Source organism: Odontesthes bonariensis, chromosome 9 (genome assembly GCF_027942865.1).
Source record: "Odontesthes bonariensis isolate fOdoBon6 chromosome 9, fOdoBon6.hap1, whole genome shotgun sequence".
In the NCBI taxonomy this organism is placed as follows: domain Eukaryota; kingdom Metazoa; phylum Chordata; class Actinopteri; order Atheriniformes; family Atherinopsidae; genus Odontesthes; species Odontesthes bonariensis.
In genome coordinates, this window is record NC_134514.1 from 22823866 (window position 1) to 22851494 (window position 27629).

The following is a 27629-nucleotide window of genomic DNA, read 5'->3' on the forward strand; positions in this document are numbered from 1 at the left end:
CTTTGGTTTTGCTGAACAGAAAATGCTTCTGCTGTATTACAGAGGGTCTCCTACTGGGCCCTCAGGAACTCCAGGCCACAGTGAATACACATGCCAAAGCTCCTGATTGACATTATCCTAACAAGCTGCAATTACAGCCCTGAAATCCAGTCTTACTGCAGTGGCTTTAACGAGCAAGCCATCACGCAGCCCACAATTATCATCACCAGAACTATTAAACACGACGGCTACAGCCTTGTTAAATGCTCTCATATGTGGAGGCCTCGCATTTCTCTCAGGACACTGTCTGACTGACGGACACACAAACATGGCGCACAAACAGAGGTGAGGGACAGACAATGAATCCTGCAAATAGAGAGATAGAAAAAGCTCAGAGAAACACCAGGATGTGTCAGTAGTCATATAAAGCAACAGGTCAGTGGAAAAAAACACCACAAATGGTCAAAGCAGAAATTAGAACCTGCATCAGAACAGCTGCATTCTGTATAAGTACACATAGCCCGTGCACAATGGTTAGCTGCTTCTATACAAATCTCTGTCTTTTCACCTTTCTTGAACTCTTTTTACTTTCACTCTCCTCCTTTTCCTCTTTGAATGGCTTCCTCTATAGGTTGCTTGACACTGAGCTGGGACTAGAAACCCTCCTGTGAGTCACCACCGTAAGTTAGCGGTCTGTCCTGAAGCTAAACAGCTTAGCTGTTTTGGCGCTGCTTCAGCAGCAGGCTGCTCCCTGGTGGGCACATCCCTGTTGGGGCTTGGCCACTCTGGGCCTCCGTTTGCTTCTGTGATCTCATTTTATGAGAGGAAAGAGAGGTAGGGGGTATTTAAAACAACCAGAGAGAGACAAAAAATGTATTTTACACAGCTCATTCTGATGTAATTTTGTTTCTGGAGTGAGGGGGAAAAAATGAAAGTTAAATATGGGAAAGGTGGGACCTTTGCCTCAGCTGGGATAGAAGCAAATGAAAGGGCTCCCTTCACTCAATGGGATACTAAGAAAAAAACGGCGAGAGAGTTGTAAATGAGAACTGTAAGAGAGTTCACTATGACAACACGCAACACAACATAAAGTCATTAATTCTAATCTTGGCATGAATGCATATGAGAGGGCTGCTGTTGTCAAATGACTTTGGACTGGTTTATTATATAAAACAGCAACAGATAGAGACAAATAAAAATACGAGCATCTGGCTTTGAAACACAAGAAGGAAAAGAAGGTCACAGGAGGAGGTGGGTTGTGTTTGGGGTTAGCCTCTGCTCACAGTCAGGGCAGTGTGCCTGTCAGGTCATGCCTGGATTAGGTTGGGCAGCTGGAGTGTGTACTTGGCAAAATGCAGCGGAGTGGCGCAGATCAGAGATGCAGTGATGCTCCTAGGGGATGTGGTGGAGGTTTTGGCAGAGCTGGGGACAAGCAGGCCCTGACCGAGGCCAAACTGAGGCCAGAGGGAAGGACCAGGGCCAGAAGCCAACTTGGAGAGTGGAGTCTCTGTGTAGGGTACCAGCTCTGTAGGCCAGCAGCTCTCAGCTCTTGGATGGTAAGTCTTAACAGAGTAACCCATGCAGACCTCCCTTCAGAAATTGTATTCATGTCAGGGAATTTCAGGTGGCTTGAGTCAAGTCTCACGCCAGAGTGTTTATCAGTTATATTGATCCAAAGCACACGACACAGTAGAAAAATAAACAAACCAAAAAAGTTCATTATTAGGTAAAACATTCTACACTTATTCCTATTCCTATACATTCCTGTCTTTATATTCAATAAATGTCTTTTCTTTTTTTTCGAGGGTTGAATTATTACAGTGTGTAGTTAATAAGTCTTTAATATAAGAGTTGCATTAAATTAAATTTTTGATTGTCTCTGTTCTAAAGTCAACTACATTTTCATAACTGTGACAGATGTACTTTTTATTGTGACACTACAATGTGCTGGACATGTGGACATACGTACCTATCACACATTTTCTTGTGAGACCGGTCTGACTGTTCATACTGGTAAGATTGTTTTTTGTGATTGAAGTGAAAGGAAGTCTTTAACATTTTGGTAATTACAAATTTAAACAAATCAGAAATGGCACATTTAAATTAAGCTCTAGTTTGGGCCCATTACAGCAACGTTTTGTATTCACTTCATCTCATCGTTATACCAGAGATCATCTGGCAGTTGCAGCAGATTTGAATATGTCACTAAGACGAAATGGGGGGGGAGCAATACCAACATGAACACGTATAGCAAATACAAACAGTTTTTTGCATGGCATGAAAGTGGTACACCTCCTTGCATATGAAAAGTGTGTGCACATTTGTGTGAGGTACTTGGTCACTGTGTATTTTGTCAGGTTAGTGATTAATGAGTCATCATCAACATAACACTGGATGGTGAGACACACTGATTCACAATAAGGCCTCAACAATGGGCACCAGTTCTCCTCTGTGCATTTTAGCCTCAACTTTTATTCAACATCTTGTATTCTCAATCTCATTCTGCCACCCACACATCTTCCTAATAACTGAATGTCCTTTATCTATAGCAAGATCTGCAAGGTGAGTGTGTCTCAGTGTGTGTCCATGTTTGCATTTCTTCCTTGCACCAATACCCAGAAAGGCACACACTATGTAGTCACCTCTATCCTCCATTTTTTTGTGCGCATCACTTATGCACCCACACACACACACACGCACAGTGGGCGGACTTCCTGATTAATGACAGCCATTTGTCAGGCAGAGGTGGATAAAACAGTGAATATTATCTTTGTGCTAAGGGCCAGAGCACATCACACTCTCCCCCTTGTGTCTTTCATAAGTGGCTGAACACAGTAGGCACGCAGGAACACGCAGACAGCCTGGCAGCCAGCAGATCTATTCTCATTACTTCTCTATTAGGACATCAGCTTCCACTGATCAGGCCCTACATCTCCACACTGACATCAGATGGAGAGAGAGGTGGATGAAGGGTAAAGAGAACAGGAGAACAGGAATGACAGCGGTGGAAGAACAGAGAAATGGGAAAAGGAGGGTTTCTCTGTAATGTGGAGGGAAACTTGACATTTCTGAATTTGATTAATACAAGTCTAAATCATCCTATTTGGGGAGTCATACTGCAGTACTACTCCCATGGTAAATGGCATTTATCTGCCTCATGCTGTCCTTCAGTGAGGAGATTAACAGATTTGCTTTGCAGATTGTTCAAGAGAACATGACCTTCTGAAACAGGCAGGAATGACTTTGCTTGGTAATTTTTGAAACCAATTTATAAAGATATAAACATGCTGTCAGTAAAACTATGCAGAAGGAGCCATGATGGAGATTTTTCATTTAGATGATAAGGTGGCATTTTCCTGTGATCTCTCATGCCTGAGACCAAAGTCAGAGAAAAAATGCTGTTAGTATCCAGGCTGCAGAGGGCAAACTTTTATTGAGAGCGCACAAAACTCCAGTGTCTGCACATGTGAAGACTTACATGAAAAGCTATATGCAACTGAAAGCTGCTGACCTGTAATTGTGTGGCCTCAGGCTCAACAAAAATGAAATCATTGCACATTTCCATGACAGCACTATCAAAATCTTTTGTGTTGGAGATTATGATAGACACGGCGCACAAAAAAAATCAAACATGACACTGTCTAGAATCTGGACACAAATATTTAATGTTCCCTGTTGTAAGTGGATTAGTAATAAGTGCTCTGATGTGACAGAGTTTGATGTATCTAATCTGAGAAATAGTAAGGTGGCTGCTCAGAATAAGAGCATGCTCAAACTCATAAATTATATCTTCTTTGATTCTTCACACATCCTAAAGAACGAGAGCCAACTCCTTCCCTCAAGCATATAAGTGTTTCAGCTTGAGGAGCTCTTTAACACATCAGTCCGTTGTGCTGCTTAATCAGGATCAGTGTGTGGTCAAGTGAAATGTGATGTGCACAATTTTTTCACGTCATTTCTGGGTTGTTGTAGTCGCCGGTTATATATTAGTTGATGGGAACGCTAACTCTGAGTGTTTATTTGTTTGTGTGTATTTTTTACCTCTTGGACATAAATGACAGCAAAGTGACTTTGACTGTAAACTGATGTTATAGTAGTACTGTTCCGCATCGTATTGCATCATATTGTATCATTTCACGTTAATATGAAATCCAATGATTTGGATTACAGATGAATTGACATATGTTTGTACATACATACATACATACATGTATTAATAAAGTGCTGGAAAAAACAAAACTCTTGTTTGCCCTCTATTCTCCAAACCTTGTTCACTCTTTGTCTTGCCACTATACAGCTAATAAATAGCACAGCATGCTTAGTTATTTCCTCAATGGGACAGACAGAGAATGAGAGGTGGGGCTGAGTGCCACTGCCGATATATGCACCTGATTGCTGTAAATCACTCCAGCAGCGGTCCCATCTTCATGTTGGAGATTTAATGAACTACTGCAGGCTTTTTATACCTCTTAAGGCTCGCTGAGTGACCACTTTGTACTTGTTCAGAAGAGGGGCGACGCTGCCTCTGCCCACTAAATCTTCCTTTTGCCACTGAGGATAAAATCTCCCTTTATTCATGGGCTGTTTACCAGATCCAGATTTATTACAGGGGGTGCTTGAACAAAAGAGGGGTGAGAGACAAAACCCTGACTTCCTTCTCATCTCCCGACCCCAAGGAAAGCTGGGATAGAGACCTGCAAGCCCATCGACTCTTCCACATTTGTTTGATAGTTGGGGGGATGCTGGGTTTCCAAATGGTAAAAGTGCAGTAGGGATGAAGTGCCATTTCTTACTTAGTCCACTGATAAGGATGGCAGCTGGAGTCATGAACCCACATATTGTAAGTGAAAACATGAATTTATTAATATATTATTGAAGCATACAGAATGCTTGCATATCCTAACCGTCCGCTCACTGACCCATTGATTTTGTTGCCATGGTGACGCCTCTCCCTTGTGTCTGGGCTGGCTGTGGGGTCATGGGTGAAAGGTCAAAGCAATGCTTATAGATGCATGACCTTTGTGATGGCTTTGTCAAAAAGCCTTTAACAAAACCTATACATGTCTTTACTCCAAGTGATTAACACATGCAGACAAGCTGAAATACACACATAAGAATGAGGTACTCTCATAATTATACATTTTGTATGTATTCTGGTGTCCTTGACTGAGCACCTTTCTGCACTGAATTCCTTTGGTGTTGAAAATGCTACCAGCCAATTCTAGCAGCTTACCTGTCTGTCTTCTGTGGAGACAGCGATGCCCGCCACCACTTGTGTCCTGCGGTTCATGGACTTTGCTGACCCAGCTTTGACCCTGAGTCATTGTCTATCTTTATTCCTCTTGAAAAGACCCCACAATCTCCTCCTCCTGCCTTAAAGGGAGGTGCTCTTTCCACTGTTCCAAACCTTTATTACAGTCTCTTCGTGCTGCTGTTGTTCAACCCTGTGCAGGGCATTGATCTGTCTGTTCTCTGGCATCACTGCTTTTACATTACTGAGGCACTTTCATGATTCTAATGATGTCTCTCTGTGTCTGCCATTTCATTTCTCTGTCATCTTCTCTGTCATTCCCTCTTTCCTAAAATAAAGCGAATGGGGTTTTACAACCCCAGATCAGAAAAAGTTGGAGACAGTATTATATCTGGAAGAATTTCAGTGTGAAAGGCAGGGATGCAAGCCCAAGCTGAACGTCAAATATCTTCGATTTTCAGACCTCACTAAATAAAGAACCATCGTTCATCAGTAGCTGATACAACCACATGGGCATGCGATTACTGTGGGAAACTTTAGTCAAGCGCTACAATGCAGAGTTCCTTTCACAAATGCCACTTCATTTTTTACCGTACGAGTCTTGTGTTAACTTTGTCCAGAAATGGCATTGACTTCTTTTGGCTCAGGGGCATCTGGAATTGACCCTCACACAGTAGAAATGGGTACTGTTGTCAGACCAATCAGTGTATCAAATCCTTTTTGGATGAAATGGATGACGTTTGCTCTGGATCAAAGAACAAAAGCCTCAAGTCCAAAAGCCAGGCTCTGTGATGGTATAGGGTTCTATCGGCGCCCTTGGCAAAGCTCATTTGCACTTCTGTGATGGCAAAAAAGACAATGCAAAACCACATAGTGTACACATTACAAAGGCATGACGGAGGGAGAGGAGGATATGGGTAAAGGACTGGCCTGCCTGCAGTTCAGACCTATTCCAAATAGATAATGCATAGAGAATTTTTAAAAGAAGACATGTTTGCAGGGAAAAAACAAACAACTGAAATGTTTGATCACTGTGGATCATCAATGTCAGAGTGTACTCTAAGCGCTGTGAGGAGAAATAGCAATATTACATGGTCGTAAAGTCGTTAATGATCCAAAATTTTTTTAATATATGTTGCTTGCCTGAAATTCAATTATGGATGTATATCAAAAAAGAAAATTAAGTAAGTGAGTATTTATTTTTTTCATATTTTCAATTTCCATACCGTCAAAACATTTTCTTTTGGGGCTGTATTTACAAGATGTTAAATCCAGCCTGACCCCTGGACCCAAGAGGCAACAGGACGACTGAGGATAACAGTATTCTACTTACAGACAAAAACAGAAATCAACATATACTCTGAATATACTCTGCATATACAACATATACTTCCTCACATCTCATCCACAAATAAACACATTTTGAAGTGAAACAAGTCCTCACGGAGTTTGGCACACTTTTTCATGCTTTTCCGTCACTTTCTTATGAGCAGCATGAAAGATGCCTGTCTAAACTCCACTGGTGCGCTAACACAGCTGTGTGCTTTTGAGTTTGAGCAAAAGTTTGTCTTAACAATAATTCATTAAAAAACAAGCAGATTAATTACTGAATTTGATCTCACTGGAGAAAAACTCTGAGAATTTAAAGTTAACAGAGATAAGGAGGACATCAAACACCCACATGTGTTTACTTATTTTTAAAAAGCTGGGACTTGTTATCAGGGCTGGGCAGGACTTTAGGCTCCACACATCTTGTTGTTGTGGAGCCTTTCTAGTCTTGAGAAGCTGAGGAGATGGGGGGTGGTGGTTAAAGGCAGTAGTGGTGTGTGTGTGTGCCCGCGTAAGATGGGGCTCGAACCCTGCTGTTAACCCCCCCTCACACACACCCACTCCCCCCAGCTCAGGCAGAGGCCAGTGTCTGGATGGGTGCCAGAAGTTCTGAACTAATATTCACAATAATGTTCGTGCTCCAAGGGGCCAGTGACAGAAAACACTGTGGAGTCGTGCCAGCTTTGCTCCCCTCCTGTTTTCCTCTTTCCACTGCCCCACCACACCTCCCTCAGCACCCGGAGTCTCTCTCTCTGTAGTTTTACTCTTTCTGATCTCTCAATTTGCTCAATTTACAGACCTTGTGCACCACTGAAAGTCATGAAAGTTGTGCCCAAAATTTTGAGTCCATTTATGTCTCTACATATTCGGCGAATGGCCGAATGATGTTGTGATTACTGTATGAAAAGGCCTTTTTTTTTTTTTTTTTCATAAAGAAGCTGCAGCTTTTAATGAAAAAGTGTGTTTCACTAAATACATCAATAAACATTGTTGCCAACTCAAACATGGTGTATAAATTCTCTTGTTAAAATCCATACACTGCACCATAAGTTTTGAATAAGATCATAGTATTGCATGAAAAAGTAGATGAATAGAACACCAAAAAGATGGGACAACCAATCAGTGCCACGCACACATGTGTTTACTCTGCTGTTTGTGTTTGATTGGGCTTGACTTACTTCAAATAAGCTGTATCTCGATGGATTTTTTTTTGTTATACAAAAAAAAAAGAATTTTCAAGGCTGATAAACCAGCTGTTTGAATAGTTTAATTTGAGTTCCTTAGAACTCTGTTTATTACTCAGCTATCTCTTAACTCTTCAAATGTCACCGTTCTGACTGCCAGACATCTGTAATGTGTGAACAATGGCTGCAATTGTACTCATACTTTATACGAGTTCTTTTCCAACATGTCTTCCTCTAACTTCTTCCCCTGCTACAATATATATGGCATCCCAAGGCACACCATAGGCAGTCTCCATGTCTCACAGTTCCTAAATTTTCATCTTAATACAACTGTGGCTCATGTACTCATCTGACCTGACCAGTGATCCCTGAATAGTAATTCTGTCTCAGACTCCTATTGAATATGGCCTTTGGCTCACTTCACAGCACATCATTGGAAAACCAGTGTTTTACTATGGTTTCTATCTATATATATGTATGCTGCCATGTGAGGACCAGAGAGACAGAGATGTACTGGAGCTCCTCTGAGCTATCCCATTTCACTGCTCTTTATAGACCCTAATCACACCAGTGGCATTTATCTTAACCTCATGCTTAGGTTTGCATGTATGTGGTATATTAATGCCTACTGGTGTGTCTATGTGTGGGACGATGGTCGAATATGTGTGGGGGTTATGAGCATGTCAGAGTCACACAGCCGCAGCGCCTCCCCTTAGCAACCCTGATTGTTCCACTGATGGCAGAATGCATCATGTCCCCCACACCCCAAAAACTGATGATGCTGTCCCCCCGAAATCCCCTTTGTAGCCTTACCATCAGGAATCACTATAAATAACCATGACATCATCCTATTCTTATCTATGGGACGTTCCATGCTGATCGATAGCATGGCTCCTGCAGTGTAAATAGCTTCTAATGCCCCATCTTCCCCTTCAAATAGGTCTACATTATTTATGATGGCTGTTAGGTTACCAGTCCAGGACACAATTTATTTCATCCCACCCCTGCTCCTATTATACCACTGCTTTTGAGTCTTGATGGGAGATTTCAACATGGGGCGGGGGGATTGGGGGGAGCATTCATCCCACGGTGGAAAAAGTACACACGCCTCTGTTCTCAGTAAGTGCCAACAAACACACACGCACACACACACACACTCACGCTTAACTCCAAGAGACGCTCATCTCTGACATGTGGCTGTGAGAGGAAGAGGAGGGAGAAAGGATGGAGAGAGGATGGAGACAAAAACTGAGGAGGAGTGGACCTGAGTGCTGCCTGGTCCCACCCTGAGGTAACGATGGGGCATCCGTTACTCAGATGACAGTGAGAGTGGCAGCCCTATTTGCGCGGCCGCTGGCGTGCTGTGACGGATTGGACAGACAGAGCGGTTGGAGGCTGCGTGGAAGTGACAGGGCGCATTTCCATTTGGGTGAAAAATCTGGCTCGCGTTGGTAACATGGCCGGCTGGGTAAGGGGGGAAAGGGGCCACATGGGCTGGCCGGGGCCCAGCGTGTCTGCTGTTTGCTTATTGGTTGGCCAGTGTGCTTGACAGTCTGTCTGTTTTATCTGCTCCTTTGCCACAGTTTTCCCCTTCTCTTAATAAAGCTGTATGAATGTCTGTGTTATACAAAAGGTCAGACACACGTATAAAGGCAAAACACAAAGAAGATATGATAACTGATTTTATGCCCGTCATTTAAAGATGTGTTAAGAAGAATTCTCATTTGGCGAAGACACCCCAGCAGGTTGGGAAATTTCACACTAAGTTTGAAAAGGAGTAAAAAAAAATACACACCTATTTATATCTAGCTAATATTTAGCTTTTCACCATGACACCAAGATGCATGTAAGGATGTGTCAGGATTATTGTATTTAAGTGTGTGTGTGAGTCGGACTGCTTCTGTTTGTGATGTTCTGCCAATTTCATGCTATTGGATAGACAAAACATGACAGAGGATTATGGGAATCAAGAATATCAACATACCGTAGTCAGCCAATAAGTGCTTCTCATGGAATGACACACTGTTATATTTAACATTTAACCCAAACACAAAACTACACACTTCCTGTGAAAACTTTTATGGCTAAAAGATTTGGGTTTGGAGACTTGTTTAATGATGGAAAGACAGACATTTTGCTGAGGTGGACAGCGCACGAGTCAAAAAGACAGGCAGCAAAGTATTATACTCCAAGCATTACCTAGAGGCTCCTGTGTGAGAACAGTCAGAGGAATGTTCATCCTCACGCCTCATTGGTGTTCTCATTGCTGTGTGCAGATCGAGCGGTGGACATGGGACACCCTAGATTTACGGGACGTGTCAGAAGCTTCACATCCTTGGGCCCCCTGGGGACAATCTCCTGTCTTGATCTGGTCTGCAAGGAAAACAGCCGTCTCTCACAGCCTGACAGTGAGGTGGAGCCATCCAAACACGCAGGGAGGATGGAGACTGGTGGAAAAAAGGAATGTAAAGGAAGGTGGGAGGGAAGGAGGCCACCTTTGGCGAGGGCCGCCGCAGCTCTGGAAGTTGGAGTCTTTATATTAAAAGTGCTGAAATGGCCAGTTTGGGCTCCTGCAGATACTCTGAGTTGACGACTTTATCTTAGTGAAGTGATGTCAGTGGGACATTTCCATGGTAACACTTAAAAACAAACAGCTGCTGATCTGAACTTGTTTGCTATTCAACAAGTGTTTACATTCACTCAGCTGTAAGTTAGTCATAGCCTTATTAAACTTCTTTAATTGAGATTGGATTATTTAAGGAAGCTCTTTTTTTTCATAATCGTTCTTATCATCTCTTATAAACCTCGGACTCTTTAAGAAGGGGAGAAAAGTTTGCTGCCTACAGCCCACAAAGGCCTTTTTGTCCCCTCCAGGAACTGGTAGCTGTTCAGGAAATGGAGCTCAGTGCCAGCAGGATGATTTATGGCTCTGAGTCTAGGGTGGCAGTTGGACCTGGTCCCACTGTCACTCTGGCGGCAGAGAAGCACTGCAAGGCCCAATCAGAGGCTGCCCAGAACTCTAAAGACATTACAATGCCAGTCATAAAGTGGTTTGGAGAGAAGGGAAGCAGCAATAAAAAGCCTGGTGAAAGAGAACAATTTCAGGAAAGAATATGAATGATACAACCCTATCATTCTCTCCTCTGCTTTCCTCTTTTGTTTTGGACTGTTGACACAACGTAATTCAGCTGAGAAATAGATTTCGCAGGACTTTTTTTTCATCTGTGCAGAAGACACTAACTTGTTAGGACTTCACAGGGCTTGCCAGGGCTGGAGACAACAATTAGTATGTTGGAGTTGTCAGAAATGCCACTGAGTTTTGCAGGAAGAAATCCTTTGTGACGGATTGGTGCTGACAATGCAGGCAGATGAGGAGGGAGCAATAGACTCCCAGAGCGCCCTGTGCAGTGGAGGAACCTTTGGACTGCATTAACCCTTATCTGTGAGCTCCCATGAACAAAGTTCGCTCCCAGACTACCTGCTGGAGCCTGGAAAATCCTATTACAGACTGCAGGGGGACACTTGGGAACACTCCACCGGGAAATCTGTCTCCCTCAGCACGTATCAGAGACAGGACATCGAGTTCCCTCTCCACCTCCTCAGCTCATTCTGTCTCTCTTTCATTCACTTTGACTGATTTTCTCTCTCTGTTGTGCTCTTCACTCCCCTTTATCTGTCTTTGTTTCTCTTCTGCCTCATCTATCACTCTTGTTTTTACCCTGTCTTGTTGTCGAGTTTGGCCTATCCTATCTTCTTGTACTGCCCTCTCAGTTGCTATGCATAAGCATGTGTTAGGTCCTCAATTCATCCCAGTCACTTCACAAAAAGCATGGGAAGCACTGTCCACTGACCACCATCTTTGGGTGAAGAAGCTGCCCCAAATGCTATAAAATAAAATGCATGGAAGTTTGATGTCTTCAAAAATACAAAACAAAAAAAAAACCAAAACAATTCACTATGAAAAACATTCTTTGAAGAAAAAAGATGCAAAAGAGTAGTTATTGTATTTTGATGTTATGCACCACTATATCTTACACAAAGTCTCCCCAAAGCCTTTTAATGCTTCAAATGGGTTTTATCTCAATCATCAATAGCAGTCTGAGCAGGTGCATGGACTTTATCCTCCTCTAAAAAAGGATAAGATCTAAGATTTTTCCAAAGGAACACACATTTATTCAGAATATAATTAAACACTTTCTTCTATAATTACGCAATGACAGAACTGATGGACTGTATCATTATTTTGCAACCTGAAAGCAATTACAAAACAATTATTGATCTGGATGTGATCCGAGGTTATTAGCAACATAATTAACCCCATTAAATATGAGAGCCACCTTAATTCAAAATGTGACCTTCAGTAACTGTAGAACATAATAACAAATACACTGTTTTTTAATTGGCACTTTGTGTAACAGTAGGCCAAAAAAAAAAAGAAGCTTTTGATTGCACAGTGTTGCATTCGTGTGTAACTGCTTTCAGGTGTGTGAGTAGGAGCATAAACTATGAGGCAAGAATTATTCATATTGTGTAGTAACAAATGGAATGGGGTAAAAAAACCGTTACACTTCTGAAATGTAATACCTGACATACGACGTGAACTGTTACACACAAAACTCTTATCTTTTTTTATAAACAACTGTATTTTACATAAATTGTTTGGAAAAGGGTAAGTACTCAAAAAAATGTCTAATGGCTGGATGAGCAATCCCAATATCACTGTGTGGCAGGTTTCAAACAATAAGTTCAACATCATTTTACAAGCTGAACCAGTTGTTAAATCCAAACTTTTGCTGAAGTCAATCTTGAGAGGAGTGAAAAAAATCTTCCTTCAGTGACATTCTTTGTCCTTCTGTAAGTTAAGAAACTCTCTCCAGTTCTGATACAACTGATGTTTTAGCAGCATCTATGCTAACCTCTTCAGGGGCTGAAACAGTCGTTAAACCTAAAATCCACCCATAGCTGCCAGTATAACAAGCTGACTGGTGTGTATTACTGTGTATTGGACACAAAGCTTGGAGCCTGGTAAGAATCCAGCTGCCTTGCAAGGTAAGGAATGTAATGAAAGTGGAAATGTAAGGACTCAACATCATCAAAAAACAGTGCAGGTATCTTAAAATTGTACCTATTATCACTTCCCATTCTTCCATAGTGGACACATTTTCAAGTAGAGGTAAAGTCCAACATATAAATCAACTGTGTGTGTCAACAATGGTGTAAAGGATCTGTTGTTTGTATTTGAACTGATCAATGCTGGAGTAACAATACTATCAATCGTGGTGTTACTCTGGGTGTGCCAGATTTTCCACAGTTTATCAAAGTACATGTCACCCATTTATTTATCATAACATATCAAAATAGGTGTTAGCAAGCAGTGTATACGACATTACTGTGCAACTTGGAGTTTTCTTTTAGTCGGTCAATCATTTGCTCCTCAGCAATTTTTGTCTTTTTCACTTACTTGCACCCACATCTGAGGGTAACAGGCAGGGCCAGCTCACAAATATTGACTTTCCAATAACGTGAGTGCACAGCGGCCTATCATATGGCTCAAATTAAAGCATTATGACATAGTAGAGCGAAGTTGGGGTTAAGACCTCATTACTGCCACTCTGGGCCCCTGCTTTCGTTCTCCCTCGACCTGGCAGCCCACAGTTCTGGTTTTGGACCTGGTCTATTCTAATTGAGGCAGTAATGCAGAGTAAATGGGGTGGAGGTACAGTATTACTGTGATGAATATTGTTGGACCAGTGTTTTTAAGGTTTAACCCAGTAATAATCTCTCAAACCAGACCACACTATCCCATTACCCTTTGAACTGCAGCAAAGAGACACAAGACAGATATAACATATGAATGAACTCACACAAACTGCACACGGTGATGCATTTTCTATAAGGGATGAATACATAAGGCTTGAATACATATGGAGATTGTGACTGTGAGTCGGTTATAATAGCCGTGAGAGAGTGAGGGATAGTCTGGCAGAGGCTAAGAGGACAGAGCCTTGGCTTGTGCCTGTTTGCACAACTCTGACCACAGACACAGAGAAAGTGGTTTCGTAGAGCAGTATTAGCTCTTGATTATTTGCGTTAACCGGTACTTAGATTTACTGCCTGGGTAATACGATATGACTGGTAGTTAAGCACTAGCAGCAACACAGGGCAGGAAAGCCAGGACAAAGTTGCTGTTCCCTCTCTGTTTCCTCGAACTGAACCAATAAAAATCTTGCAGCTCTGCCCCTGAGTCGCTGTCTCTCCCTCTCATTGACCTGCCCCATTGGGAAGACATTTGGAAACAATCAGTGGAGTGTTTTAAGGGGAAGGTCCTTCCCCTATCAATCCCCCTAGATAATGTATCTATGAGCCTGGCTCTCTGGCCCCACACACGGAATTCATCACCTCTGTTTCCTGTACGCTGTTTAGGGGTCCCCTCATTTTCGCTCCTATCTGTGCAGGGTGCACAATTTGTGTGAGTCTGTGTGCTTGTGCACACATCTCCCACACCGGTGTGTGTTTTCAGAAAATTGGAGTTCACACACAATTTTCAAACATGCAGTGTTGATCTCCTTAGGTGAATGATAGAACTTCTGGGCTTTTTTGGACTAGAAGAGCTGCGCAGACAGCGGGTGTCTATGATTGGAGTGAGCCTCACCTGGGTGGAGTCAGCAGCCCTTGTGAATGTCTTTGCCTCTTTTCTGACGTTACCTCATACTTTCTGGACATTTATAGCCGGTAGAGTTGTCCAATAATAAGGGGATGTTACAATTTTTACACAAAGCCTTAAAAACAGCTTTAATGCTCCTTGCTAGGGAACATAAACAATCTACTTCTTGTGAATCCAATTCCACCTGGTAAACTCTGCAACATGTTAGCCTCTCTTCTCTCATTCCTCCTTCGACTTTCCGTTGTAAAACCCCTAATAACAGAGACATGTCTTTAAAATAATGGATTTGACAGCGGCTTTGAGGCTTCTTTCTTCTGAGCATTTAGAGAGCTATAACAGCTGAGGAAAGATGATGTAAATGTGTGTTACAAGGCGGTAGCATTTATATCCTGCCAATGAGTCAATGCACCTGCATATAAATTCTATTATATCTGTCGTTGTCTAGACATGTGTCATTGTGTTATTGAGCTTGCCTTGCATGCATTCCCAATCAGATCAGCTTCCATTTCTCTGAGTGAGGGTGTTACATGTATTTTCTAACTCCCACCATGAGCTATCAGCAACTCACATTTTTGTCTACACCCCGACAGGACTGATATAATGGGGGGAGAACCAGGCCCCCTCCCTGAGCTTTTGAAGCTTTTGAACAGGTGGACTCCTCCTTCCTCATCCCTCCTTTTCCTGCCCTCCTTCTTCACTCACAAAAGTCCATCCATTCACTTGAGATCTAATAGGGCCTTGTAACCTTTGCCCTGCTTGGGTGAACCCCTGAAGAGAGCCTCCTTCACCTGGTATTGTGCTGCTGGCTACACCTTCTGACTGGCAAAGCCCCCACTCACGCCTGCCTTTGTCCTTCTGCAATTTACTCTGACTTTGTTCAGTTAGTTAACCTAGCTTCCCCTCCCTGCTGGGAACTCAGACAGAGAAAGAGGAAAGAAGAAGGGGAGTGAGTAGGGGAAGGTGGGGGAAGGAGGGGCAAGTGCTAAGGAACGAGGGGGGAAATAAGAAATCTGTATTCTTTCTTTTCTCCATTCTCTTTAACAAGAGAAAAGAAGCCTCTGGACTAATTGGGTTATTTGGCTGACTCTACATTGCCCTCATGGCGGCGAATCCTCTCACTTCTCTCTCTGTCTTCTTTCTGAGTGTGCCATGTCTCTCCTACAGCTCCCCTCACATAAGATTAGAATGACAGAACTCCCCACAGCCCTCGAACACACACAAACGGAGACACACCAGCCTACAACAGCACCAACAAACAACAGATTAACCCAAAGAAAGGGATTATCAGTCAACTGAGAGGCAGGGAGATGGACCCCCAGCTTGTTTTGTCTTTGGGGTTTTGAATGGGCATCACTCCCATCAAAGACAATCAAGCTCCAGTTACGCTGGATGAGAACCTCATCTCCCACTCGGACACCAGAAGGAATAAAGGCAAAAGCTGGTGCGTATTGGTGAAGACATTTCTGAGGCTGGTTTAACAGAGGGGAGGCTGTACACTGCTGCACCACTGAAATGAAGGAGCCAGGTCTGTTTTGGTTGCTCAGCAAATCAACACACATAATGTGAACTCACCAGGATTCAGTCAGTGCTTGAATGAAATTACTTCAGTGTTGGATAACCACATAAACTCCCCGTCCCCTCCATTATCAATGATGTAATGAAGTCCGTTCAGCAAGTTCAGCTCTAATTGAAAATTTACATCCACTCATAATGGACGTGAATGGCATAGAAAATTTGAGCTTTCAAAATCTTTGATATAAAACATAATAAAACATGATAAAACATAACACCAAAAGTTTGGCGCATAAATGTGAATTCTACTTTTGTGGGATTAAGTCATTGTATTTCAATTCAAAGTAATTACTGAGAGCTGCCGGGACATACACGTCCACGATGAGTGCAAAAAACTACCAAGACTGTGTGAAAGACTACATCCCACACTATATGACCACATAATATAAATTAATATTGGATGATTCCGTAAAACCCCAGATTATGTAAAGCCAAAGTATTTTACATCCAGTATCTTAAGAAGGGTTAGTTGGAATTAATATAAAATGGCTTATGAATAGTTAGCAATGAAATGCTTGATAATGATCAGGACAGGATTAGGAGGTGTAATAGACCACCAAACAGTGGATACATGGAATGTGGTCATAAAAAAATTCCAGATCTTTTTTGGAAGAATGGATGCCGCATGTCCTGGAGCAAAGAACAACAGGATCATCAAGACTATTATCAGCAACAAGTCTAAATCCAGGCTCTGTGATGGTAATTAACACGTCTAGGATGGCAGGATTAATGCAGGAAAGTTCAATGAGAATTTAGAGCAACACAAAAATCACACTCTGTTGGATTAATTAACAAATAAATGAAGTTAATGAGAAAAACATAAAATGTTTTTGGTCATTATGGTTTGCTATGAAATAAAATCAAAGTGCATAAAGAGTTACTATTTGCTTTTATATTTGGTTTTACTCAATTCATTTTTCAGAATGTCCCAACTTTTTTATGATTTAGAGTTGCGATGGCTGATGGTGTAGTCTAAATATATCCATTTGTTTGTTACCCAAACTTGGGTATTGTGTGGAAAAAACATGAGGATTTCTTTTTGGTGTGCTTCATGTTAAGCACAAACGCTACTTCCTGCTTTGGCCTTAACACTGATATGAGATGAAAATCATGTGGTTAATGTTCCACGAAAATGTATGGAATGCCAAGGATACCAATTTATATTACAAACAGAAATGGATGACAGGAATTAAATCATCCAAAGTGAGGGTCCTAAGCCCCCTTATCTTAGAACAATAAAAAGAACAATGTAACTCATAGATACAAACTCAGAGCTCAGAGACATATCTGTAATTTCAAATCATCAAAATCTCATCAAAGAATATTTGTTTCTCGTGTAGCACAAGTCTCCAAAAGTCTCACATTGTCTGGTCTCACAGAGCACATTAAGTGCTCTTTTTTGTCTACATTACAATCAATTTAGTGCCAGTGAAACGTTGGTGTTTATTAATGAACTTCTCCTTCATTATCAGCCACAGTGTCTCAACAACCAGTTAGTGCTCTTCTCCTAAGTTCCCACAATGATATCGGGGCAGCCGTTATGTTCCCGCAGCACAATGCGTCGACCACCGCCATTCACATCGTCTTTGGAGACGCAAGACTTTTCCACTTTGAATTTCAGAGAAGTGTATGGGAGCGTGTGAAAATGTGAGGATGTGTGTCCATTGAGAGAGTGCGTGAGTGACAGAGAGGTTCATCCCTAGTGCCCGTCTTTCTAAGCACCTCTGTGGGCAAGGCCATCTATGCTGACAGTAGATGGAAGGTAGCAGGGCCTGGAGGATTAGAGAGCTTTTAGTCCAGACTGAGAGTGGCTCTTTCTCTCTGTGACAGAGAGAGGTGACAGGCCGTCAGTGCACAGGGGGACAGGCGGACAGCCAGCCAGAGACATCTGCATTCATTCAGGACAGCGGCTTATCCGTGCACAAAAAAACACGCCCACTTGAAACGCCTTCCATCGGCACTCTCACACTCTGTTTTACACATGCACACAAGAGGATACGTTGACACACAAGCATCACACAAAACTCTGATTCCATGAAAGGACTGGTTCAAATGCTCACACCAACCTTGCAAATAGCAAAACTGTAACATCCTATACACAAGCTGAAAATTGTGTACGCTAAGGTCCTCTGTAAATATTATCAACAGGTTGTCCGGGATGGACGTTCATCATAGAATGTTTCTGTAATTTGATACAGAACATGTTTAATTCAAGACTGAGTAATAAAAACTACAGGGATCCATCTAATTCTCGACATGTCATTAAAAACTTTAGATTTTTAACTGGCAACGATTAAAAAAGAAAAAAAGATGGGTCTCCTTCTGGTCAGGCATCTGCCACTCCTCCTTCTACCCTCTCTTGACTAGGAGGTCGAGAAGACAGCCAGAGCCAGGGAAGGCCCTGCCCAGCCATCTAATCCTCTACTCCCATTCACCATCACTGCTAATCTCCTTCACCACCTCCCCAGCAACGCTTCCACCAACACTATCGCCTCCACCTTCACCTCCGCTTCTCACTCAAGAGGTGCACAAAGACCCTAAGCACCCCTGTCCCGTCCCACTTACCATCCCACCCCTTCTCATATCCCTAACCTGCTCCGCCCATCGCTCCTACAGCAGGAGGCAACCGGTTTTCTAAGCCCAGAATCCATAATCCCGTGGGGCTGCAAGTTTGGGTGAGCCCAAAGGCTCATTGAGTGCCGGATAACTCTCTCCTGGACTCAGACTCTCTGTCTTATTGTTGCTGCTGCTGAGAAGAGGATAGACACAAATGGAGTTTGAATTTCAATGTGCCCAACGACTCAGAGAGAGAGAGAGACAGCAGAATATGGACTGGTGGGCATCCAGGCGTTAAAATTACTTTCAAGGAGACCGTGGAGAAATACATGCAAATACTATGGAAACTGCAGACCACGTCATCTTTATTCAGGCACATAAAAGACGGAATTTAATATTTTGTGATTGTTTGTTCTTTTATCTTTTTATTTTTAAAGTGAATATATTCAACATATAAAGCTTAAAGCCAAGACCATGTTCTGAAATAAGTCATCAGCTTTGTTCTGGCAGATGCCAGTGAGTGTTTAGAAACTTGTCCAACATCATAGCAGTAAAAACTCCCACAGACTTAATTTTTCCTTCCTTGGATATGGTAAAAGCTTCTGTTTTCTTAAATGTTATTTTCAAGTTTAATAGAAAGTATGATGAATTTCTTAAGTGGTCTTAGACTTTTGTGACAGCACTCTCTTACTGGTCAATGTTAGTTGTTTCCATCCCCTACAGAGTGGATCTTCTTTTTGATAAGGATCAACTCTTATTCCCTTTTTTTACTCAAGCTCTATTTTTTTTTCTGAAAAATGGTAACATCTAGCCAACATGATTTAATTGATGAGCACACTCTGAACACAAACGCAACTTGATTATCTTAAAACAAGAACTTAAAGTTGGAACAGAGATATTTGTCTAAGCTCAAAAACACACACAGATATTCATACACCTACACCCACCCTGACATATACGCACTGCGTGATCTCTGGCACACTCAGCACTTTATTTCTACATGCGATAGTGTAGGTGAGCTTGACAGACCCCTCGCAGCTGCCTCTCCACCTCTTATTTACAGAAGCTATCTTTCCCATAAGTCACCATTCCTGTATTCATAAAGCATCATGCATGCCATAACTCACTCTTCCCCTTTATGAATAAAGCTTCCAAATTTATGGTGATGGCGCTGAGGAGTTGTGGCCTCCCTGGTGACAAACTTCCCCCAGTCTGTCACAACTGGCTTGGGCCGCTCAGGGCCCTACATCAAAGGCTCCAGATGGGAGCGCCACTTTATCGCTCCCCGGCCGGTGACATCACCTTGCCGCGCCACATGGAATTGATGATGAAAGCAAACATATCTGTCTTAACTCACATTTACCAAATCAATTTTATTTTTTACAGACCCTCCACAGGGTTATTGGCATATTGACGCTTTGCAGACAGGAGGAGGGGGAGGAGGAGGGGTAGCAAGGGCTGAGGGGTGGTGAATGGGTGGGCATGGGAGAAGGGGATGGGGGGTCACTGGGGCTTAATGGTGTTTACCATATTTAATGCAGAGGGATGTCATCACTGAATATCCATTCTGAATAATGTGGCATTTCATCATAAATTCTTTACAACTTATTTACTTAATGGAAAGAGTTATGGCTCGCTGTCAGGGTGGTAATTAAACATTGTGATACAGTGCTGCCTCCCCAGGATCCCATCTTTCCCCTCAACCCCCGCCACCCACCTGCCCTCAGATGCACACACACACACCAACACGCGCGCACACACACACACGCATTCAAGCACCTCGGCCTTTTAAATACATATTATTATTCAAGCTCCTTATAAATTACAGCTGTATTAAAATTCATGAAACCTCTTTTTCCTTTATTTTCTTCCCTGAGAAAAAAAGAAAAGAATAACCCGGAGAGCTTGTTCAACCAGCTGTAAATCTCCTCAATAGCAACAGGGACTTCTTTATTAAAATTCAGTGCTAAGAAAATGAGCAAAAATATAGAGTTTGTTCTCAGTTCTATCTAACAGACATTTACGTCTTTTACCTCACTATGCAGTTGATGAAGATGAAGAAGAGTAGAAGTGGAAAAATATATAGCCCTCAGTACAAAAAAGGACAATTACTCTGGTTTTGTCCAAGCCAAAACCACGGAGTGAACTGATGCAGAGTATTACTATATGATGCAAACCCAATGAGCAGCACTCCAAGTAAAACCTAAACTATTTATATATGCTGAGTTTTGGTACAGCACCAACATGTTCTCAGTCAGCTATAAACTGAGGCACTGAAATGGATAAAAGACCTTCGGTGCAAGACTTGCAAGAGGGGGAACGGTGTATTGAATCATCTTATTTGAAACCTGTGACTTCTCCCTTTATGAACTGCACGGTCAGCTATTCTTAATGAGCTTGGCTCTGTCCCACAATGGGACAAAGCCCTGAATATGAAAGACTGAACCCTCACGTTCAAATTAGAGAGGATCTATTCAAGAAAACTAAATGAGGCTGATAGTAGGCCAGCCCCTCCATTCTGCTCAATAAAACCAAGCTAGCTTGACACTGACAGAGACCACATCTAACCTCTGGCCTTGTCCTGTGACCCTACCTTCGATTTTTTTGTGCCTGCTGACCAATATGTGATTTGCCAATGGCCGCACTGGGTCCCTAACCGGGACGAAGAAGGGATTTATGGCTTTTCATTTTAATTGAGCAAAGAGCACAACCTCGACTCACTTTGTTTCAGTTGCACAGGGCTAACATTACATCACTGGGCAACAAATGACTACAACCGCCTTGTGGTCACTGAGCTAAATTTGAACATGACGACATGGGAGGACATAAAAAGAGGAGTTATGTGAATGCTACAGTGTATATTGGCCAAAGGAAGCCCCCCTGGTCAGAAATGCGTTACTACTATTGCAGACTTATCTCGTAGCGGCCATTTTCAAATTTATACTTGGATTGCAACTCAAGACGCTCAGTACAAATTTCTCTCACCTACATTGCATGAAACTTATCCCAAATAAAGCATTGGCCACCAGAAGTGGTAATTCTTTTTCCATGACATTCAACAGCACACATAATGAAAAAATCCTGACCGTGCAAAAATTTAGATTATATCAAGTTAAGAAAATGCATATATACTTCTAATTCATTCCAACTGGAACTGTCAAGTGACGGTTAGAAAAGTAGTCCAAAGTAATTATGTTCTTACCTCCCAGCCTTGACTGTGATCTTGGAGACAAGGCCTGTGTTCGCCCTCATATGGTCCAAAGCGTTCCCCGACATTCACACTCCTGCGGCTCCAGATGCCCAGACCTCCGCCTAGAGCTGCTGACTCTCGCAATTCAAAGTCCGGGGGAATGGTCATATCTTCTTGGGGCAAAAAGATGCTTGGATGCTGGAACGACAAGTGGTGCTGGGGTGAGGATTCGTCGTCAGAGAGCGGAGGGGATGCTGGGTCCTCTGCCAATGCCAAAGATGGTGTAGGATCGCCATCAGAGCCACACACGTCATCTAAGATGTCGGCTGGATAAAGGGCAAAGTCATCGTTGCCATCATCTGTGAAAGGAAGACAGACTGTATTTGAAGAGGATGCTCAGAGACATATTTTGTGATTGCTGAATTATCATAATAATGCCAAGAACAGGTTATCTTAACAAAGCATTGGGTTTGTATCTTTGCTCAACTACGGTGGATAAACTAAAACAGTTTTTTAATGGAGCTTTCTAGTGAAGAACAAGATAGCATGAAACTTTCAGTCACTTATGAATCTATTCAGAATTTTAAAATAAGACTTGATAGGTCAATAAAAAGCTTTTGGGCCCCACAGCAAAAACAGAGTATGTTTGCCATGAGGTTAAGCTGATTCCAAGGCGAGAAAACAAGGTCTGCTCAGCATTGTACAGCTCTGACTGTTTTATATTTCCTTTTCCTGAGCTATTTCTCTGCTGTACACCGAAAACAGAGGGAAGCACATGAGGGTTAATTGTGAATAGAGTAAAACAGGACAAAGAGGTACGACCCTTGAACCCACACAGGGCTTCTTTATCGTGCTACACGTGCCTGGTGGAGCTCAATGGTGGAGGAGTGATTGAATTAATCACTGTGTTGACATAGTCTGCTGTGGAGCAGAGCAGCACTACTGTGAGGACTTGGTAAAAACAGTTTATTTCTTGTTGCAGGTAAGTTGAAAGAAGCACTGAATTCAGAAAAACTGAAATATTTCTACGTAAAGACCGAAAGATATAGGAAGAAAATGCATCATAAGAGTCAATCGGAGAAGCTGACCAGACAAGCACAGACAAAGCTGTTTTCTGACAAATCAACAAAGCAAAGTGTGGAAGAAGACAGCTAACATGACAGAATGCCAACCAGGTGTCACACAGTGAGACGGACAGACCTAAAAGCTGGAATTGTTCCACAGGAAGCTGCTGCTTTGTGGTGGGTTGTGCCTAACGCAGGCTGACAAGTCCCGGGTAGAGGGGGCTCTGCTAATGAGGCTCAACAACCCATCTCTGCACTGATGAACATTCCTGAAGGGCTTCCTGTGTGACACTGTACCTCTGCGCTGTCAGCCATGGAAGCCTTAATCTAAACAGATAAACACACATAAACTTCATGCTCACTGGCCATGAAATAAGAGTGCTTCTGACTGACTGAAAGGGTCATTGTGTCTGGCCACAGGGGCTCATGAGCTAACCTGAGAGATTACCTCAAGACTTGGACAAAAACATTGACCGAGCTCCTATCTCAGAGCTGCTGCATTTTTTTTAAGCACAAGATAAGTCCGGTGTATTGCTTCAACAGAATGAGACTCTTATACAGCAAATGGATGAGAAGAACCAGTGGCGATGAGAGGCCCTCAGCAGGGTCTCCTTTTATCGCCAGCATCTTATCAAACAGAACGGCACATAAACACACCTAAAAGACGTTTTCCACCTGCTGGTCAGGATGTATAATCTATGCCTGCGCAAGAAGACATAGCTGACCTGTGCAGAAGGTGGTAGTATGTAGATTTTTCAACAAGGAAAACCAGAAGGCCGTATAGATTATGAAAAAAAAAGAAAGAAAAAGAAAGGTGTGCTTTGCATTTTTTTGGTTATGTCGTACAGAGCTGGTCTCTCTTGGGTCGTGATTATCTCTTGGTGTTCGGTTTCTTCACTCGACATGGATTGTTGTGGAACTGCTGCTTGTTTTGTAGAAATGAAGACGACAAAGTTCTTCCTTCATGCTCCCTACTTGTGTACTCATTCGCTCCGCTGAACAGCCAGTCAGAGAGAGCTCTCTCACAAACAGACAAAATACTGATTTTAGATGTTGAATCGGTTGAAAAAGAGATGTCGAAGGAGTCCGACAATGGCAACAGTGTGCACTCACTGAAAGTACAAAAGAGAGACAGATAATCACCGGCACTGCAGACGTGCCCAACGACCAGTTGCTGGGTTTGGTGTATAATCCTACTTCAAGGTCAGTGCACAATGTGAAGTGAGAAAAGAATGCTAAACTGACAAACACTTCATAAATTGTTCATAAGCTGTTTGCTAAGATTCATTAGTTCTGTCAAAATATGTTTGCTGTCAGGAATATAATTGAATTAGTGTTTTCTGTGGAATGTGGTGTGTGTGTGTGTGTATAGAAACATACGGTATCTTCAACTTAAGAATTTCTTTTAGTCATTCCCTGCAGCAATACCTGATCACAGTGTATTTGCAATTATTGTGTTTGACACACACACTGTGTGGGCGCAGTGTGTTTGAGGGGAAAGTCTTTCAAAGACTCAACTGAGCTGGGTCAGGCATGAAACTCAATGTAGCCCTGGGAGTCAGCGTAATGATTTTCAGCACACAGACTGTGTAACGTGGTTACAGACCGAGATGTGAAGTTTACCATATGGTAGAGGGACAAGGGCTTTTAAAGGTAACTGTATCCCTCCGTTGCTGTTTCTCCTCTGACATTTCCCCTCTCATGCTGGTCTCCAAGTTTATATTTGATTTAGGCCAGATATTCTCTCGGTCCACTGGATTCAATGAGAGCAGTTTGAGCTCATAAACATATATATTTCTGTAAGGTAAACGTTAGCCGAAAACAAATATGCAGAGCTCAAAAGTTTAAAAATTGTGGTTTCATGTGCAGATGATTGATAAGTCAAAGACCCTGATTTTGCTCGGGCATGTGGGTCAGCAGGGACAATGCAGACGATCAGATCACTACATGTGCGTGTGTGTGCGTGCATTTCTGTGTCTCAGCCTTTGTAAAGCAGAAAGTCCTGTTTGTTTGTTCAGTGATGGACATTACTTCATCAGTGCAAGCTAACGCCCCTCATCAAAGAAGGAATTTTGCGTACAGAGGGGGAACTCCAGCTGGGAGCAGCATCACAATGTCAGCTGCATTAATAACAAAGATGGTACCTCATGATAGCGAATGAAAGCCAGTGCAAAAAAAAAAAAGAGAGAAAAAAAAAAGACGAAAAAGAAAAGCTTTGACGTTGATCTACTCATAAGACAACACAAAAGATTCAGTGCAAAACAGTAAGGAAAACAATATTATCTCCCCATCAAAATCAGCCATTAACACAAGAAAATACATCGTGACACTGACATAAACACAGGCATGCACACACTTGCTTATATATCATGTATTCAAATGCTTGCGCTTGACGCAATATTCATTCATTTTTATTAAGAGGGAAAACATTTGTTCTCAGGCCTGCTATCTGCATGGGTGGAATGATTTTCACCTCTGCCACAAGGTGTTGGGCGGACTCATACATCACATGATTACCCCGAGCAGCGAGCAGGGCCGCCATCATCAGGGAGTGAATTAAAGATGATAGAAAGAGCTATTAATCACTGTGACAAAGCCTCTAATGGAGGTGTGACCCAGCCACTGCTGACGGGACGCCAAGGGTACGCACCCATGGGACAAATGGATACATATGTTTACAGAGAGAATAACCTACCTGTGGACACACTCAGCCTCTATTACCTCAGTCTTTTTTTTTTTTCTGTAATGCTGTCTTTTTTGCTCATTTTTCATTGCTGTCTTTCTAATAATGTGTGTCTCTCGTTATGTTTATTCATTTTACTCTATGTCTCATTCATGGCTTGTATTTAGGTTGGCTAAACTATTGCTTGTTAGAGTCTGGTGTTAAGGTTCATTTTAAATCATATATGTGTAAGCATATCGATGAAATACTTCAGAACATTATGGATTTATTCGAAATTTCTGAAAAAACAACAAAGGAAAACCAGCTCTGTAAACTCAGCTGCAAATTCATATCAGAGTCTTTTAACCGCATGTCTGCTGGACGTACTGTAAGGTGTAAAATGTGAACATCTTTCACGTACTCAGCCTAAAACCAAATTGCAGAACACTTTATTTAACCAGATAGAGTGGTCTAACAATTGACTGATGGGGTCTTAGATCATGAAATATGGAAATGAACTCTTCAGCTTCATGAGGACGACCCCGCAAGTTTATCTGCAGACATCATTTGTTTCCTATGATAACAGACAAATGTGACGGGGGGGGGCTTACCCTTGTACAGCAGGTCAAACATAATCACACTTGATCCCCTCCATTAGTCATCATCCAATTCTGAAACCTCACTCTTTACAATTTCTCTGCTTTTCATTTCTTTCAATGAGCTGGGAAAATCATGAAAAGATGCTACTACTGCTGCTGTTCCGCTCTCGGAGCAGACGCAGCTAAAGTAAGCAGCACACGTCCAGTCCCATTAAAAGAGCTCAGGATATGTGTGAGCACAACATGATTGCCGTTATCATGTCCTCTGGCTTTTGCCTGGAACATAAGACACCCTGAGAGACTAAATTCCAAACAAAATAAAAATGATTACATTTCATTTGGTTAATTTGAAATGCTCTCTCAGCCACTGCCTATCAGAAAATGACTGCTGTTGATTTGGTAAGTGCTGTTAATTACAGTCCATCACTGTGCGCCTACATTCCCTCAGCAGGGTGTGTAGGAGCCCCAAGGCCTCAAGAGAGGGAATAAGCTTCCTAATTAACTCTGTCTTTGTGCTAAATGGAGGCCTTAACACCGCTTTTGGGAAGTCTTTTGGTCCACGGGTCTGCTGGGGTGACTGTGGAAGTGACTGATACAAACCACAAACATTCAAATCTGCAGGTAGCTCTGTGCACGCGTTTCAGACAATTGTCTCACAATTTGTTTTTTTTCTAACAAAGACTGGTTGAATTATAGAGTGATTTTAAATGGATCTGTGTTTTACCAACAGTGTTTTTGAATATCAATCAAAGCAGGCACAGTTTGGACAATTTAAACCGAAATTCAAAATTAAGATACACATCTAAAGATAAAATCTAGCCAAATTAGGTTTTCATTCGTTAACAAACTCCAGAAAATCTCACACTTGGTCAGATAAGAGCACGTAATGCAGGTGCTGAAGTGCACGTTCATATACAAATTCTCATAAAGTCGGCATTCCATGTTGTGCAAAACGTTTAAGGACACACAAAAGAACACACACATAAACATTAAAGAGCAGAGCTCTTAACACAGTCTTAATTAATGAGCGCATTGACAATGTTTTTTCACCCTCTTGTTAGTCAACTACTCCCCCTTCTAAATGGAAAACACTCCATTAAGGTCCCTGCACAGTGTTACCAATTAACATCTTGCAACAAACTTAAACTTCGAGCTGGTCCCTCTGTGCACACACACACACGCAGACACCCAATTAATTAGCATTAGTTGTGATTAATAATGAGCGTTCTTTAATGGTAAATCTGCAGCTCCGATGGCAGGCTGACACAACAAAGGAGCCAGTGTGCGAGTCAGGATTTATCTGGGGAGCTGCTCGGGGATTTTAACATGTTTCTCACAGGCCTGACAAATGGCCTATTAATTATCTAATGTTGTCTGACAACAACCGCTTGATAAAGATGTATGTTTCGACAGGGTGAGGAGGGGACGATACAGCACAGGCAAAGAGGAGTAACGGGGAAAAAGAGAGGGAATATTTATTTGCATAAAAAAAGAAAAATAAAGAATTTGAGAGAGAGAGAGACGACGCTTTTGTACTCCATTTGATGCAGTTGTGGAGTGCTGAGTGATGCACACATGC

At 42.2% G+C, this 27629-nt stretch overlaps 1 protein-coding gene across 12 annotated transcripts in view; it reads right to left on the reverse strand.

The window, feature by feature from the left end:
* mecom (MDS1 and EVI1 complex locus) overlaps window positions 1-27629 on the reverse strand; it is a 129331-nt gene that overhangs the window by 66658 nt on the left and 35044 nt on the right. For all 12 annotated transcript variants that reach the window (XM_075473687.1, XM_075473682.1, XM_075473681.1 and 9 more), the window contains exon 2: window positions 21738-22084. In XM_075473687.1, the coding sequence (XP_075329802.1) occupies window positions 21738-22084 (347 nt within the window). The remainder of the gene's footprint in view (window positions 1-21737; window positions 22085-27629) is intronic.